Source organism: Nicotiana tabacum, chromosome 22 (assembly GCF_000715075.1).
Source record: "Nicotiana tabacum cultivar K326 chromosome 22, ASM71507v2, whole genome shotgun sequence".
In the NCBI taxonomy this organism is placed as follows: Eukaryota; Viridiplantae; Streptophyta; class Magnoliopsida; order Solanales; family Solanaceae; genus Nicotiana; species Nicotiana tabacum.
Genome location: NC_134101.1, coordinates 82,784,725 through 82,802,769, shown reverse-complemented (window position 1 = coordinate 82,802,769; position 18,045 = coordinate 82,784,725). Strand labels below are relative to the sequence as shown.

Genomic DNA, 18,045 nt, shown 5'->3' with positions numbered 1-18,045 from the left:
TGGATATGAACCAGAATGTAAGTTATATGACTTGAAATTTAAGTCTCTTAAATTTGATACTTCTTATACGATGATGTAAGCCCCACTTTCCTAATGATTAATCCATCTTGATTCCACCTTATTTTTATATTTTTAAGAGACACGCCTCCATCAAGCCTAGGCTGCCACGTTACTCTTTGGATAATTGATTAAATTTATTCACTTATTAGTTAACCGAGTAATGTTTCGTAACCTAGTAATTAATCTATTACCCATATAATTGAGAATTATTTCCACTTACTTAAAATACTACTCACTTTTCACATACCTTATACACCTTATTATCATAGTCATGTGGTATATCGTATGACACTAGTCCATAAATACCGAGTATTTTAGCTCGGGCCATATTTTATCCCAACATGCCAAACTTGGACGAAAATTCATTTTCTTTGACTTGCTTCCCCTTTCACCTTCACGAATTTACTTATCACTTGTTTTAAATAGCATAATACTTAAAATCTCAAAATAATCACATCCCCGAACTTATGTCGATTAACTTACGACGAAACTTTAACATATGAAAATGCGGGATGTAACATCATTCCCCCCTTTGGAACATTTGTCCTCGAATGTTGACTGGTGCTCTTATCATTTTCATAGCCTATGTCTTCCGAATACTTTAGTAGTCCTCTTGCCATCAAGGTAACTGTTCTGTGAATAAGTCCAAAGTCTAGGGCATTCCCCCCTTTTAGGCATCTTTCCCACGCCATGACTTGTGATCAAATTCCTTCCAATCTCATAATTGTTGCTACCTCCCATCATGCAGCTTCTACGATACTGACCTTGTAAGTGTGCTTATCCGACTCTCCTCTCCTTTTTCCTCCAGTTTTTAGCCAATCCTGAAGTTCTTCGCTCCCCTTTTTTTGTCGAACTTACGAATATTGCTATATCTTATTCTATAGACGTGGTTCTCCATTCGTATGACTTTACTGCATTTACATAGGTCATACTATACCATAATTCTTACCTCGACTTCTCGTTAGTGAGGTTTGCTACCAAATCTCTGGTTACTTTCATTTCTTATCCCATACGTATAAATCTATGTACTCTAATGCTTCCACATTATTGTTAATCTTAAGAATGACGGCCTAATCTCTTCTCATACTTTATAACTTTTACCCATCAATTGTTGACTCACCTCAATTTTGATCCATAATCCACCCCTGATAACTTAACCTTTTATGTAATATTACCGCTAGGATTCACGTTTTATTGGGGAACATCTGAAATGATTAGATTGATCCACCTGGGGCGATACCCTGCTTTCATAACCGTATCTCACGGCATCCCAATGTGATTTACCTTGCGTGGGTATTTTAATCATGTCCAATTCATGAGATCCCTTTCTTTTATTCTTCAGATCATTACTCAATCGAAGGCCCAAACGTCATTTTTTTTCTATAATAATTACACCCTCATTATATTAACAGGGCAGCATTTCATCTCTTCTGAATGTTATTAGTCTTAGACTCCTTTTGAGTTCATTCAGGCTATGCTGAACTTTCTATAACTTAAAGAAACCATTAGCTTTCTTGTTTTCATGAGTTTCAATCCCGAGGAACCCTTTCTTGTTCTTACTCTTGTCTTCCTAAAACCTTGTCACTCTATTATACTTTAGCTTACGACCTACATATATCCATTTATACTACTCGCAATATTGCTTCACCATAGATTTCCTTGTATTATTCTGGAACATCAAGCGAGACATTTCATCGTCTCCAACTCTTCTTTACTCTCTTGGCTAGATCTCTCGGTACCTAGAACCCATAGGCTGGAAAATATACCATTGACGATGCTGCTATCATTCCTAGATACTGAATCCCAACACTTCTAGCCTTTTATCCGAAGTATGGGCTATTCACATATTCTGCCTTGAGTATCTCGTACGTTGTTCACCTTTACCTTTCTTACCTTAAAATATCTCATCATATCTTCTATCTCTTTCATGACCTTTCTTCCACATAGGTATAATTCACGTCCATAACTTGAAGCTCTATTATAATTCTTACACCTTGGGTGCATACATAATCCGGTGGGAGCTTCGTACTGACTTCTTATGAGGCTGGTACTCTTCTAACTGGCTTCCTTGTAAAGCCATTATAGATTATGGTTGTTGTGTTATTTCTCTTGAAAATCTGATATTAAGAGTGATTCTGTCATGTTCTCAAGCACAACTTCTATGATTTTTTCTAGGTCCAATAATCATACTCCTAATTTACTTGGGTGATGTAATTCTTTAGTCTCCTATTCTTTCTGATTAGCCTCTATGTAGGCTTAAGATATCTTCCGACCTGTGGCTCCTGGTATTAGTTATTACTTTAGCCTTTCATAGGCGCTGAGGGATATTCATGATAAAATCCTTTAACAATTCAATCTATGACCTGGGCTTAACTCTTTCTTTTAACTTATACCGGAGCCTTCTTTGGCTGTATGTTTGTCAACAAATATGTTTCTTGGATAATGCTCCAAAATCTTGAGTGTATCCATAATGTACTAACTTTGGATCATTGATCAAATAATTTTTTTGTTCCATATTAGCTTTCTTTCAACATAAGCTATTACTTTTCCTGGTCTTCCTACCCCTCGTTGCGTCCATACTTAACTTATCTTAGTGCCCACACTTGCTAGAGTTTTATACAACTCATATAATCTCGAATATTACTGTTAATTCTTACTTCCCATTCATTAGCCATGGTAGGTGCCACTTTCCTTTGGAATGCTTACAATGTTGTTACGAGATTGGTGTTACACGACCATTTCCTCTTTAGGTCGTTGTGCTTAGGTTGAAACCTTCTTTCTTATCTCCTCAGATAGTCCTTCGTTGTAATACTTGGGGAGAACCCTTGACTCTCGTAAAGCTGTGAGCTTATTTCGGACCTTTTTGATGTCCTTACTTGCCTATAATCATCCGTAGTTGCTTACTTCCATGCCCTTGGGCTTGTATGGTTGCTTTTGAACTGATATTTTGACTGCCTTCCCAGTGGCACTTTCTTTTATCCCCGTAACACTCATACGGTACCTTTAACTACTACGACGCTTGTTTGAATATATTTCAAGTATTATAATGATATTCTTCGAGGCTGAATTCTCCATGTTGGGTTCTACTATGTTTATCTTACATGATATGATGACTCACCTGTAACCTCCTGTTTATCCATAACTGGGATCTTCCTGACCAATTACTAACTACTCGTTGGCCCATTCTGGTATCAATATTCCTTGTAATCTTTCTTGGGTTATTTACTTTGTTCTAACTTACGTCTCGCACTAGCTCCTTATTTATTACTAAAAGCTCGAGCATGAACCTTTACTTTCTTTCCTTGACGTCGTGCTTGCACAATATTCTTGAATCGTAGCGTATCTGTATTTGGATAAGTGTCATCTCATTCCTCTTTCATTTATCACATTCTTCCTTTACCACTCCATAATCACTAGAACCAATTAATTCTAACTTAATGCCACATTACTCCATATTCCCCCTTTAGGGGAGTACTAAGAGTTGAAGCCACGAGGATCTACCTATAAATGTATTACCTCTTCATCTTTGACATCTTTTCACATCATCGATGATCCCTACTCACCTTGTGGCAATCTTTCTGTACCAAGGATAAAAAAATTCCTCACTCGCGAGGGTGATACTTAGTGTAACTGGCACATACAGTCTCTTAAGCTTAACTTTGCTCACATTGCTTGCTTTAGGGGAGCGTCTCCTAGAATGACCATTTTCTTAACTCATCATTGATCTTCTTCTGTTATACATTATGTTATTGCTGGAATGCAATCTGCAATTCCCATGATGCTGACTATCATCAAATCACTCAATTCCTTATTCATATTTAGTTTATCTTGTTCACCAGTCCATACTGATTTCTATTATTCTAGGGTTTAATTCTCCCTTCTGGTAATCACGCTAGAGTTGCGAATTTATTTCTTAAAATGAGGATATAACCTTATGGCCTATGCTCTTTCGTTGTCTTAAGGCCCATCACCTTTCATCTCTTCCTTTATTTGACTATAGGTTCTGTAACACTCTACCGTTTTCATCCATGTATCACACCTTATTCCTAATGCTTCCTTATCTTCCTTCTCATTACTCTACTAATATTTCTGCATATCCCTTTTATTGTGAAAACTTCAATACGACATTCTTTCGCTTTTAGCTTCCCTTTGATCCATCCAATGGCTCTTTGGGTTGCTCAACATCCTCGCTCCACTAGGGATGAGAGCCACACTTAAGGTAATATTTATCCCATCCAGGCTTTCACTGCCTATCTCCTGAATGCTAGTATTCACATCTAGTCGTAATATTCTAGGGTGCACCATCTGGGTGTCTCACAAGAAGATCTATTGGCATATTTGTAATACCCTTCGGAAATGCCAACAAATGAAAGTAATCCATTCACCAATTTGGGTTACTCTAACCCCAGCCGGATCTTGATATCACATCCTTCTCTTAACTATACATGTTAGGCCCCACAGGGCATAACTGAAATGGGTGTGGCCAATTGTACATATCTCTGTTACTGTTGAATATAACTTAAAAAGCTTATGTTCCTCTGCCTCAATTATAAACGATGTTAACCTTCATTAACTGGGCGCCACGTACCCTTCTTCATCTTGCTTCTTTTGCTTGTTGAAACTTGTATTTATCTTTTTAATATCTCATTGTCTTTCACCATAAAGGTGTATAAGCATTCTTGCCTTAAGGCTCCTCATCAAGAGGCTTACACCTTTCAGTACACTCATGATCTGCTAAAGACCTCACATTTACTTATCGTAGGCATTATACAAAAATTCAATTCCTTTGACTCACCTCTTCCACAACTATCCCTCTTTCCAATCCTTCTTTCCGGATGTAGGTATCGTCTTATTACGAAAAATAAAAAAAAATAATTTGGGAATTTGAATTCTTAGAAGTGAGCTCTACCACACGATCTAGAGTAAAAAGAAAGAGTGACAATCCTAAATGCCCTGTAGCCTCCTGCTTATAAGTGTGGACCCATAAACAAGACTCTACTAGACCTGACTTATAGACTCCCTAGGACAGAACTGCTCTGATACCACTTTTGTCACGACCCAAACCGATGGGCCGCAATGGGCACCCGGTACCTTACTCGACCGAGTACCAATGTAACGTATCTTTCTTATTACATCATCATATACACGTGACATACGGGCCTTATAGGCCAACATGATCCTTTATAAACTCAAAACATAGGCCGACAAGGCCGTACAATCTTTTACGTACACGACATATGTCTACAAGCCTCTAAGAATACATAAATGCCTAAAGGTCGGGACAGAGTCCCTCCATACCAAACAATACACGTCTAAATCATACTAACCAAACGAGCAACTCCGAAGCAAATGGAGCGCACCAACATCTTCCGTTGAGCTGATAGCCTACTTGGTGGGATCTCGACCTATCTATCAGGACCTGCGGGCATGAAACACAGCATCCCCAGGCAAAAGGGACGTCAGTACGAATAATATACCGAGTATGTAAGGCACGTAAATAAATACATAAGAGACATAGAAGACATATGGAGTACATGACTCAACATGTAAGTCTGAATAACTTTGTAAATCATAAATTTCTTTCAGCGTCATGCATATGCGTATGAATGTCATGTCGTGCATAGGTACATGTTTCATAACATCATCAGCATCTAAGGGCATCCCTTTATATCATATCGGCCACCGTGGGCAAAATCATCATCATATACCAGCTGATCAGGTGGTGGTGCGTGTATAACGTCATAACCTTTCCCATATCCCATATACATATATATACATACATATATACGTGTATATAACGCCGTTTGAATACATACATATATACGCGTATATAACGCCGTTTGATCATATTTCAGCCATAGTGGGCAACATCATCATCATATACCAGATGATCAGGTGGTAGTGCGTATATAACGCCGTAACCTTTTCCCATATACATATATATATATATATATATATATATATATATATATATATATATATATATATATATATATATATATACACACACACACACACACACACACACACCGTCTGAGTCATGGGTCAATGTACATGTATAAATGCATGAAATGCATATGAAATACGATAACAAAATTTCTCAGTACGTCATAATACCATTATATCTTATTAATATCATAAAATCATTTTATGTATTTTCTGAGACCCATGAACAGACGATGGAATAGTAAGATATATGGAGATTCAAGAACATAGGCACTTCTAATACTTCTATGAATAGAGTCATATATGGAATTTGTGCATTTGCACGTTTCGTTTGCATCGTATGGATCATGCCAAAAGAAAGAAGTGATATCCTTAACATACCTGAACCGATTCTCTTGACAATCCCTTTAACACCTGTTGATTGCGACAACACGAAATGGGGATCGAAGTAGGGAAAAATCCATATGATATTCTTGGAAAAAATTACATTGTACTCCGTTAGCAAATCCTCACTTTGATTTGAATTATTGCAGTCTTGCGTTGTTGGACATATGCAGATGCATATGAAATGACTCAGAATAACCTGATGAAGCTCCTTACGAGTCACAAGACTCTTAAGTGATCGATGATAAAATGAATTTGGATATGAACCAGAATGTAAGTTATATGACTTTGAAATTTAAGTCTCTTAAATTTGATACTTCTTATACAATAACGTGGGCCCCAGTTTCCTAATGATTAATCCATCTTGATGCCACCTTATTTTTATGTTTTTAAGAGTCACGCCTCCATCAAGCCTAGGCTGCCACGTTACTCTTTGGATAATTGATTAAATTTATTCACTTATTAGTTAACCGGGTAATGTTTCGTAACCTAGTAATTAATCTATTACCCACATAATTGAGAATTATTCCCACTTACTTAAAATACTACTCACTTTTCACATACCTTATATACCTTACTATCATGGTCATGTGGTACCTCGTGTGGCACTAGTTCATAAATACCGAGTATTTTAGCTCGGGCCATATTTTATCCCAACATGCCAAACTTGGACGAAAATTCATTTTCTTTGACTTGCTTCCCCTCTCACCTTCACGAATTTACTTATCACTTGTTTCAAATAGCATAATACTTAAAATCTCAAAATAATCACATCCCCGAACTTACGTCGATTAACTTACGACGAAACTTTAACATATGAAAATGCGGGATGTAACATTCAAGTATTCATACATGATTATACTATTTTAGAGTTCACCATCTGGGTGTCTCACAAGGATATCTATTACCACATTTGCACTATCCTTCTGAAATATCAACTAATGCAAACAATCCATCCATAATTTTGGATTACTCTAACCCCAATTTGATCATGATATCCCATCCTTCTCTTAAACTGTATTTGTCAACTCCCATAGGCCATAATTGAGATGGGTGTGGCTAATTGTATATATTTCCATTACTATTGAAAGTAACTCAGAATGCTTATATTTCTCTGCTAGAATTGTAAATATTTTTAATCTTCATTAACTAGGTATCTCGTACCCTTCTTCACCTTGCTTCTTTTACTTGCTGAAACTTGTGTCTACCTTCCGATTCTTTTATTCCTTTTTACCATATGAGTGAATAGATATTCTTTCCTTAGGGCTTATTATTAAGAAGCTTAGACATCTTAGTACACACATGATCTACTGAAGACCTTACATTTACTCATCATAAGCATGATGCAAAATCGAGTTCCTCTGACTCAACTCTTCCGCAACCACCTTCAATCTCTTACCAACTCTCTTTCTGAATGTAGATATCATTGTATTACGAATAAAATAGAATGGATAATGCTAAAAGAAATAAGGGATTGCCTTAACATACCTGTATGACATCTTCCTTATTACTCAACCAAGCTCGACACAATGTCTTGCATCTTCAACAAGTGAAATGATATTGTCGTTAACATATAATATCGTACCATTGTATTTGGCTAGTCGTATGGCTTAAGAAAAATCGGGCAGAACCTTCCCTATTTTAATACATCCCAAATACCACTAAGGGTCATCAACAACCCATTAACAACAACAATGCAATCCAATATGAGTTTCTCTAATTATCTTAACAATTATATTGAGCGGCAAGCTCGTTTTTACTCATAATAAGATATGAATTGAATCCAACTCTTATTTCATAAATTAGTTTGCAACCTTTAGAACATCATAATTATATGTACCATATTATTTCTAGTTTAAAACATCCACAAAATGCCTTCCAAAACAGCCCCATACATCTAGCACCTTAATTTTTACCGTCAATCACTTGTTTTTCATCTTTTCTTCTTCAATCAACTTAATTAAAACCTATAAAAGATTAAAAATAGCAGCCACAACATTATCAAATTATTTCTCATAATTTTCAGCAATCACAAACCATATATTTAGCCACAAAATAGCCCAGCCAAAGAGACAATCATATCTCATGTTCTTTCAAGTGCTATCTTATGGTTTTTCACTCAAACAACACAACCAACACAAGATTAGCCTTAGGCACAATCAAGAAGATGTTATACATACCTTGGACAACATCTCCAACTCAAAACCCTATCTCAACTTAGCTCACAATAGCCCTTAATCACACCACAACATCATTGAAGCATTCTCTTGTAATCTTTAACACCTTTGATGATAATTTGAGTTGATTTCCCTTTAGTTTGGTTCATGGGATGCTGGACCTGCTCTTAGAGAGAATTGAGAGTGTTTTGGTGTATTATTTCTGTGTATAATGACGAGATATACAAGGGAGAAGATAATTTATAAGCCCACCGCCTCAATTCTCCAAGTAGGTGGGTAAGTTGCCTGCTTGGCAGCTTGAGCGGTGCAACTTCGGACGTTTGTATCTCTCCAATCCGACATTGTATTGACAAACTATTTGCAGCGTTAGAAACTAGACACATAGGGCTTTAATTTCATATAAATATCTCCATGTAAATCTCAATAGATTGGGAGAAAATTGTGTCGCAACTGACCTATAAAACTGCTAGTTTCTCCGAAGTGTGGCGATGTGACTTATCGATCCTACTATATTAATTCATATTTCTCTACCCCTATGTCGTATGAATAAATGGTTTGGACCGTTGGAAACTAGGTTCCAAGACCTTCATTTTGGTATATAATATGTCCCAAAACAACCTCATATAACACATGAAATATATTACTCAAAATGTTTTATTACAAGGCAAATCCTTAGTCGATTTTTCCGCAACTTAAATCCGATTTTTCCCAAACTTTATATTTCATATCCAAACATCATATATAGTCATATATTGAATTTAAAAATCATTTAAATCATGATTAACAAGTCTCACATTCATCTTAACTTGCTTAAGACTTCAGTAAACCTTTCTTATCCTTGTAGAAGGATTTCGTTCTTTTTGAGTTTATATTAGATAATCCTATAATGATAGTGACATCTGAAGTACTGGGTATAACAACATTAAATAACTTTGTATACGTTCAAAGAAGATCTCATTTCCGAGCTTACATAAATTGACTTACGATATACTTTCATGTACAAAAACATGGGGTGTAACAGTTCACAAGCACGAGCATCTAGCTCGAGCGGTCCTCAGAACTGCATTTATGTGTTGGCAGGATGACAGGATCAGAAGTCATCGCCTGATGTTGTTACAGGTATATTATCAGTCTCCTTATATGATGTATATGCACTGATTGACCCAGGTTCCACCTTATCATACATTACTCCATTAATTGCTAGTAAGTTTGGAATAAAACCCGAATTGGTTAAACCTTTTGAGGTGTCTACACCTGTTGGGGACTCAGTGATAGCTAAGCGGGTATATAGGGGTTGTATAATAGTAGTTCATAGTTGATCTACCATAGCGGACCTAATCGAGTTAGATATGGTAGAATTTGATGTTATCATGGGTATGGATTGGTTGGCTTCTTGTCATGCCAACGCTGATTTTAGATCAAAGATAGTCCAATTTCAATTTCCAGGGGAGCCTGTTTTGGAGTGGAAAGATAATACGGCATCGCCGAGAGGTACATTTATTTCCTATCTCAAGGCAAGGAAGATGATCAGAAAGGGCTGTATTTATCACTTAGTTCGGGTTCATGATATGGAAATAGAGTCACCAACCATTCAATCCATCCATGTGGTTAATGAGTTTCCCGATGTTTTTCCTGATGAACTTTTGGGTCTTCCGCCAGAGCAAGGAATTGAATTTGCTATTTACCTACTACCAGATACTCATCCAATATCTATTCCTCCCTATAAAATGGCCCCCGCAGAGTTGAAAGAGTTGAAGGAACAACTAAAGAACTTGCTTGAAAAAGGCTTTATCAGACCTAGTACATCACCGTAGGAGTGCTTGTGTTATTTGTAAGGAAGAAAGATCGTTCCTTATGGATGTGTATTGATTATAGACAGTTGAATAAGGTGAAAATCAAGAATAAGTACCCGCTCCCGAGGATTGATGATTTATTTGATTATTTCCAAGGTGCCAAGTATTTTTTAAAGATAGACTTGAGGTCCGGGTACCATCAGGTAAGGGTTAAGGATGAAGATATTCCAAAGATATCATTCAGGACCAGATATGGGCACTTTGAGTTTCGTGTTATGTCGTTCGGTTTGACCAATGCCCTAACAATATTCATGGATATGATGAACTGTGTGTTCGGGCCCTTTTTAGATCTATCCGTAATTGTATTTATCGATGATATATTAGTGTATTCTCGTTCAGAGGCTGAGCAAGTAGATCATCTGCGTACTGTGCTCAGAGTTCTACAAAAAGTGAAGTTGTATGCAAAATTCTCTAAATGTGAATTCTGGTTAAACTCTGTAGCTTTCCTTGGGCATATCATTTCGGGTGAAGGCATCCGGGTGGATACACAAAAGATTGAGGCAGTAAAGACTTGGCCTAGACCCACAACACCGACAAAGGTTTGTAGCTTTCTCGATTTGGCAGGCTATTACAAGAGATTTGTAGAGGGATTTTCTTCCCTTTCAGCACCTTTGACAAAGTTGACTCAGAAGGGAGCAAAGTTTCAATAGACTGACGCTTGCAAACGGAGTTTCCAAGCATTAAAGAATATATTAACTTCAGCACTGGTTCTAACACTCCCAGAAGGGACCGAGGGTTATGTTATCTATTGTGGCTCCTTGGGCATTGGGTTGAATTGTGTACTGATGCAGCATGGTAAGGTTGTAGCTTATGCTTCTAGACAACTGAGAAAGCACGAGAAGAATTACTCAAACCATGATTTAGATTTAGCTGCAATGATTCATGTACTAAAGATGTGGAGGCATTACTTGTATGGCATTCATGTTGATATCTATACGGATCATAAGAGCCCCTAGTATATCTTCAGGCAAAAGGAGTTGAATTTACGTCAAAGAAGATGGTTGGAGCTATTTAAAGACTATGATGTTGATATTTTATACCATCCGGGGAAGGCGAACTTGGTAGCCGACGCCCTCAGCCATAGATCGATGGGTAGCATGTCATATTTATAGCCGGAAAAGAGGGGAATAGCCCATGATATTCATCAGCTAGCTAGTCTGGAGTTCGGTTACTGGACTTAGGTGATATTGGAATTACTATTCAGGATACGACAACATCCTCTTTAGTAACTGAAGTGAAGGAACGGCAGTACGAGGATCCTGTGTTAGTTCATTATAGGAATACCACCCCTCAGAAGGAGAAGACACCGTTTGAGGTTACAGAATATGGGGTCCTTAGATATCGAGGACGATTATGTGTCCCTAATGTTGCAGGGCTGCGTCGGCAGGTTATGGGAGAAACTCACTATTCTCATTATTCTATCAATCCCGGAGCGACAAAGATGTATCATGATATTAGGGAAGTATATTGGTGGGATGGAATGAAAAAGGATATAGCAGAGTTTGTTGCTCAGTGTCCTAACTGTCAGCAGGTTAAGATTGAGCATCGAAAATCCAGTGGATTATTGCAGGCTATGGAGATTCTGATTTGGAAATGGGAAATAATCAATATGGATTTCATCATAGGCTTACCTCGTACCCAGCGTAAGTTCGATTCAATATGGGTGATTGTTGATAGGCTTACAAAGTCAGCCCATTTTCTCCCTGTTAGGACTACATATTCCTCGGAGGATTATGCAAGGCTTTATATTAAGGAGATAGTACGACTACATGGTGTCCCTGTATCTATTATCTCGGATAGAGGAGCTCAATTTATAGCTAACTTCTGGAGGTCCTTCCAAAAAGGACTCAAGTAAGTCTTAGTACAACATTTCATCCCCAGACAGACGGACAAGCTGAGCGTACTATTCAGAGACTTAAGGATATGTTACGAGCTTGTGTGATAGACTTCAAAGGTAGCTGGAATGATCATCTGCCGCTTATTGAGTTCGCATATAATAATAGTTACCACTCCAGTATCCAGATAGCTCTGTACGAGGCTTTGTATGGGCGCAGGTGCAGATCTCCTATAGGGTAGTTTGATGTTGGAGAATCTGGGTTACATGGGCCAGACCTGGTTTAGCAAGCCATAGAAAAAGTAAAGTTGATCCGGGATTGACTATTGACAGCTTAGAGTCGTCAGAGGTCATATTCTGACGTGCGGCGACGAGATTTAGAGTTTAGGGTTGATGACTGGGTATTCTTAAAGGTGTCACCTATGAAGGATGTGACGAGATTTGGCAAGAAAGGCAAACTTAGCGCACGGTATATTGGGCCTTATAGGATCATTCGAAGAGTGGGCCAAGTAGCTTATGAATTAGAATGACCCTCAGAATTGGAGTCTGCCCATCCGGTTTTTTACGTATCTATGTTACGAAAGTGCATTGGTGATCCTACCCGAATGGTGCCCATGAATGATGTACAGATTACAGAGGACTTGTCATACGAGGAAATTCTGATTGTCATCCTAGACCGACAAATCCGCAAGCTACAAAATAAGGACATAGCATCCATGAAGGTTCTATGGAAAAGTAAGAAGGTGTACACTCAAAGTCAATAGCGACCAAAAATATCTGGTCGCCACCCGTCGCTATAGCCTCCGCCGCTAAAAGTCAATAGCAACGAGATTGGGGTCTTGTCCTAAAATCTCATTTGAGACCAGTTTGAATCCTGGTCCCTAAAATACTTTTAGGCACCATATTTCTAGTCTCAAAATACAATATATTGGACACATTAATTTGGTTGTTAAATATTTTAGCTACTAGTTATTCCGGTCCCTAAAATAATTTTAGGAACCACATTAATTTTTTATTATTTCATTCTTGTGCTTGTTAAATTCAATCTATAACAAGAATTAAAAAAAAAAAACTGATAACAACAAGATAATACAGAGATAAATTTTGTTTTACAAAAATTGATTAACATTCCAATTAATGGCGCCATTTACATGTATAATGTAACTAAGCAATCACAATATTGTTACACAATTCCTGCAAAAAAAAAACCTAGCTAACATCCCTAGACATTATACAAAGTCCAAATTCCCAGCAAAATGAGAGTCAACTTATATTTCCTCCAAATAAGCTTTTTTACTTGCAAACGTCAATCTCCAAAACCTGTAACAAGTATTAAAATATCTTCAGAAAAACCAATAAAGATCAACAAGATGATTGGTTAAATAATATTGTATAATTTTACCCTAACAATGATCAACCTACTTACCAAAATTCATTAAGTGTGGTCATCTACCCTACAAAAGTTAAATGGCAACGTAAAAGGGATTGCATGAACACAAAAAATTGATTTAGACCTTTGGAAAATATGTTCAAGGATAATTTTATCTGTTATCCCGGGTTTAAATGTTAAATACAATTATGAAATAACTTCTTGGCTAAAGGTGAAAATCACAAATCTTGACAGAAGCACAACTATATTTCATGCTAAAGTAGTATAAGCTTTGCCCTTGAGCAGGTTTAATGCGTAAATACATAGATCATTGTCATCATTTACTTTAAAATAAGGTATTAAACTTGAAAAAATTGATTTTTTTTCTATTCTTTTGGTTGCAGAATGTAAAGTAACCAATCTTTACTTTAATGGGATTTTTTAAGATTCTGCAAATATAACTTAGCTACATACGCATATTAGTAACAGCCATTGATTTCCAATAGAAGCAATCGAAAATGGACAGAACATGCTGAGAATTAAGGTAATATACCGCCGATGATACAAAGTGGGTTGCTAGACCACAAGCAAGCATTTCAGCACAATCCAACCTAGAACCAGTATGACCAGCATATTCCCCTGTCAAAGAGTACAAGAAATTAGAAATAAGCCAAGGGGAAACGAGACTTAACATTTGGTTTTTTTGTTGTTGAGAAAGAACAAGACTTAACATTTGTACCTACAAATTCTATGTGCATCGTGGTAACATAGGAATTAGCCCTCCCCAATAATAGCAACATAATCAGAATAAAGAAATCAGGGAAAAAAAGGATCATATCTCTAGATAAAATCGATATCATTCATTCAAACATGTCACGATTTTTACATGTCTTCAAAGGCTAACATTTGTAATGATCTAAGAAATTCATATGAAAACAAGGGCTGATATTTGTAATAATTTAAACTTGACAAATTCAGCCATCACGTGAAACCTAAGGCTGACATCCAGCTAACTGTCCAAATATTTGTAGGAAAAATATATTTTGAAGACTTCCATGTGAAGAGTATTGACCTAAGTATGATTATATAATGAGTGCAAACTTACTTTTAAAATGAGGAAACATATGATCAATGAATGAATAATGGTGGAAAACAGATAAAAAGAATGTCCAGAGAATTCGGAAACTATAAGAGAAGATGCACCAAAAGGTGTGTATCACAAGCTTTTGAACCCCTTCTGCAGGAACTAAGGATCAATTTACTGTTTCTGACTCTTTCTTACTTTTGATTTCAAGGATATCGGGGAATTAGAAGTAGCATTTAATGCAAAGTAGCTGAGCTGACCATTGCTCTTAAGATAGCCTAAACTAGTGAGCAGCCAGGTAGTGACTTTTAATTTCCAACGACAAGTAGCAAATAACTTCACACTGACACTTGAATGAATTACATCAACAACAGTAAATTCCTTCAGAAATATAAACAATGTGGCAAGTGAAATTACCAAAAAATCCTGGAAGTCTTGATAAACAGTAAGAGGCACCTATATCAGGAAAGAATCCCAAAGCTATTTCGGGCATGGAAAAAACCTACAGGCAAAAAAAACATAAGAATATGTTGGACTTGAAATTTCTGGTATCACATCAACAAACATCAAGTTAGAAAAAGGGTTATGTGTGATCTTCAATGCAAATCCGAGGTACCAACTAAAGCTCATGAAAATATACAATTTGTAAGGTTTTGCTCTTATTTGGCTAGTGTTGTTCCACTGGAACATTCATATATTGCTGCACTCCATAAGAAAGGAAATAAAGAGACAAATTTCAAGCAAATGCCAAAGAATGTGGCAAAGATCAAATATAAAAGGGAAAGAAGACAACAAGATAAAATCTACTTCAAGTACAGGCAATACCTGACTTTTCTGTTGCAACTCGAAATCTACCACGTACAGAAACACCAGCCCCGCCTCCCATGACGATTCCATTAAGGATGGTAACCTTCAATGGGCAGTTCAAATAAGATTAAGGAGTACATCAAAGAAAGTTATATTACAGAACTAAAATAACACATAACCTAGCTTAACCTAGGGTTTGCTATATTTTGCCATAACATAGTTCAGTATGTACTACTTTTGGAAATAATTATCACCAAAGTTTCAGTTACCTGATAAGCATAAATAAATAATTAAATATATGACTGGGGACATTAAGCTATGTGCACTTAAAATTACTAAGTTATTGAAAAAATTAAATATCATCCAGAAATATCACAGTTGTCACCAGCCATATCTGGTATGTCTCTCTGTATTGTTAGCACATAGTAGCATTACCTTTTATTTCTTTTAACTAATTAAAGTCTAGACTTTTTAAATGCCAAAGAGTAGCTTGACTTCTAAGCCTTACACTGTTTAATTTGCAGTCGATATCAACTTTGTAACAGAAAATTCGGAAACATAGATAATTTAACACTTAAGGAATGATAGCACTACTTTGGCACCTGGTGAAAGAAAGCCATATTTGGTAGCATCCATAGTGGATCTGACTCCATTTACTGTATTTGACTGTTTCACATTAAACTGGAGGTTACATAAGAATCAAATTAGAAAAAAGATATAGGATAATGAAAGTACTCTAAAATGCACATAACCTTTTAGACTAAACGAATAATACTCCACGAGAATGTAAGCTGCAAATTGATTGTGAAAACGGAGAACACACAATTTCTCAGTTCAACACTTATCAACTAGTTTACTAATTGTTACTCATCAACAATTTCTCTGGTCTTTAGAAGTACATAACCTTCATAGCAATGAGCTAGAATTAATAAATTATTAACCAATGATTAAATTTAAGAATCTAAAAGTAATAATATACCACAAGAATGAGAAAAGCTGTAAATTAATTGTCAAAACAAAAGGAACAAATAATTTCTGTATTCAACACTTATCACCCAGTGTACTAGTTACTCATTCTATATATTTTTTGTTTATAGTTATATTATTTCATGCTTGTGAATTGAATTAAGTGAAAACTTGACTCTAACCCAACATTGTGACGGTCTTAGTACTAATATAAGAAAAGGACAGATAATAAAACTACCTAAAAATGAATACACTAAAGTCAAACACTCGATTCTGAAATTTTTTACTTTCGACTACAACGATAGAACTAAAATGCGGCTGATTGAAAATAGAGTTGTTAGGTATCATTTTGTTGAGTTACAAATGAGCCATAAATACTCCAGATGCTAAATTCATTAGCAAGCCACAAACAAGACTTTCTAAAGCTAAGCCAATATATACTAGACTCACTAAAAATTAAAGAAGATGAAAAAAAAACAACTAAATATTACATTATGTTTTCAAAAGATAAAAGGTTGTCTAAAATTCAACACTATATTCCTGCTACAAAAAGGATTAAAACATAGGAATTCACTAATAAACAATCTAAACAAAATGAAGATCTATTTTTACGGAAGATAAACAATTGACAACATATCTTTAATCCAAACTACATATAAAAAGGGGGAGTTCCTCTAAGCACTAACTGCAAAAAAAATGTTGAACAAAGTATAGAAGATGAAGAACAAATTAAAAGAAAATGAAACAAAGAAAAGGCTTTTACAAACATTTCAAAAAGAGGACACGCAAGAAAACACAATCTTGAAAAGAAACTGATTGTACAAAATCTTGCTGAGCAACCACAAAATAGAAGCGCAAAGACAAAAATACATTAGAAAAGCTAGATATAACAAAAACCCAGATGAGGAGTAATAAGTAAAGATTGTCTCATAGGATATATATAGAGAAATAAAGTGTGCTTACTTTGGGTAAGATAGTCGCTCATTCCTAGTTTGATTTTCTCCCCAAACCTGCACAAACGGATTGCAAACCTACTGTGACAGAGATGAAAGAGTGAAAGAGTAGAAAAATATAGCTCTGATTTTAGTATACATGCTATCGTTCATAGCCTTTGAGGGAAATCTGCAGACTTAGGTTTATGGAAGTGATTTAGGGATTTGAGGGAGATGAAATGTGAGTGGGAGCCAGCTAAGCTTTCTTTATTTCCTTGAAAAAGATAAAGATGTTAAGTTAATTTTCTTATATTTTATTCTAATTTGGCATGGCGCCTCTTTTTTGCGCCAAAACGTTACTCTTTTGTGACCAGATATCAACCCTTTTATGAACTAGACTTAATTCTCTTCGTTGATTTAATGAAAAATTAGAGAATTAAGGACCAACATATATTCTCATCCCTACTAGGGTACTTTTAGGGACCACATTCGAACCCCGTCATTAAATATTGGTCTCTAATAAGGCTTTTTCTTGTAGTGAAATCCGCAAGCTATCGCAAGCTATGGAATAAGGAGGTAGCCTCCATGAAAATACTTTGGAGAAACAACAATGTGGAAGAAATGACTTAGGAG

The 18,045-nt window shown here is 36.2% G+C and overlaps 1 protein-coding gene across 5 annotated transcripts; it reads right to left on the bottom strand.

Moving 5' to 3' along the window:
- Positions 1–13,327: 13,327 nt before the first annotated feature.
- Positions 13,328–17,701, bottom strand: LOC107801284 (3-hydroxyisobutyryl-CoA hydrolase 1). 5 transcript variants are annotated; one of them, XM_016624587.2, is made up of 7 exons: positions 17,444–17,700; positions 16,117–16,180; positions 15,533–15,617; positions 15,125–15,209; positions 14,177–14,262; positions 13,681–13,708; positions 13,328–13,574 (listed from the first exon to the last, which is right to left on the bottom strand). In XM_016624587.2, the coding sequence occupies exons 1-6, from the start codon at positions 17,463–17,465 to the stop codon at positions 13,700–13,702; spliced, it is 351 nt and encodes a 116-aa protein (XP_016480073.1). In that variant the 5' UTR covers positions 17,466–17,700; the 3' UTR covers positions 13,328–13,574; positions 13,681–13,699. The 5 variants fall into 5 exon arrangements, with proteins under 5 accessions (XP_016480073.1, XP_075100964.1, XP_016480074.1 ...); XM_075244863.1 differs by lacking the exon at positions 13,681–13,708 and having other exon boundaries at positions 16,109–16,180; positions 17,444–17,701; XM_016624588.2 differs by lacking the exon at positions 13,681–13,708 and having other exon boundaries at positions 16,109–16,195.
- Positions 17,702–18,045: the final 344 nt, after the last annotated feature.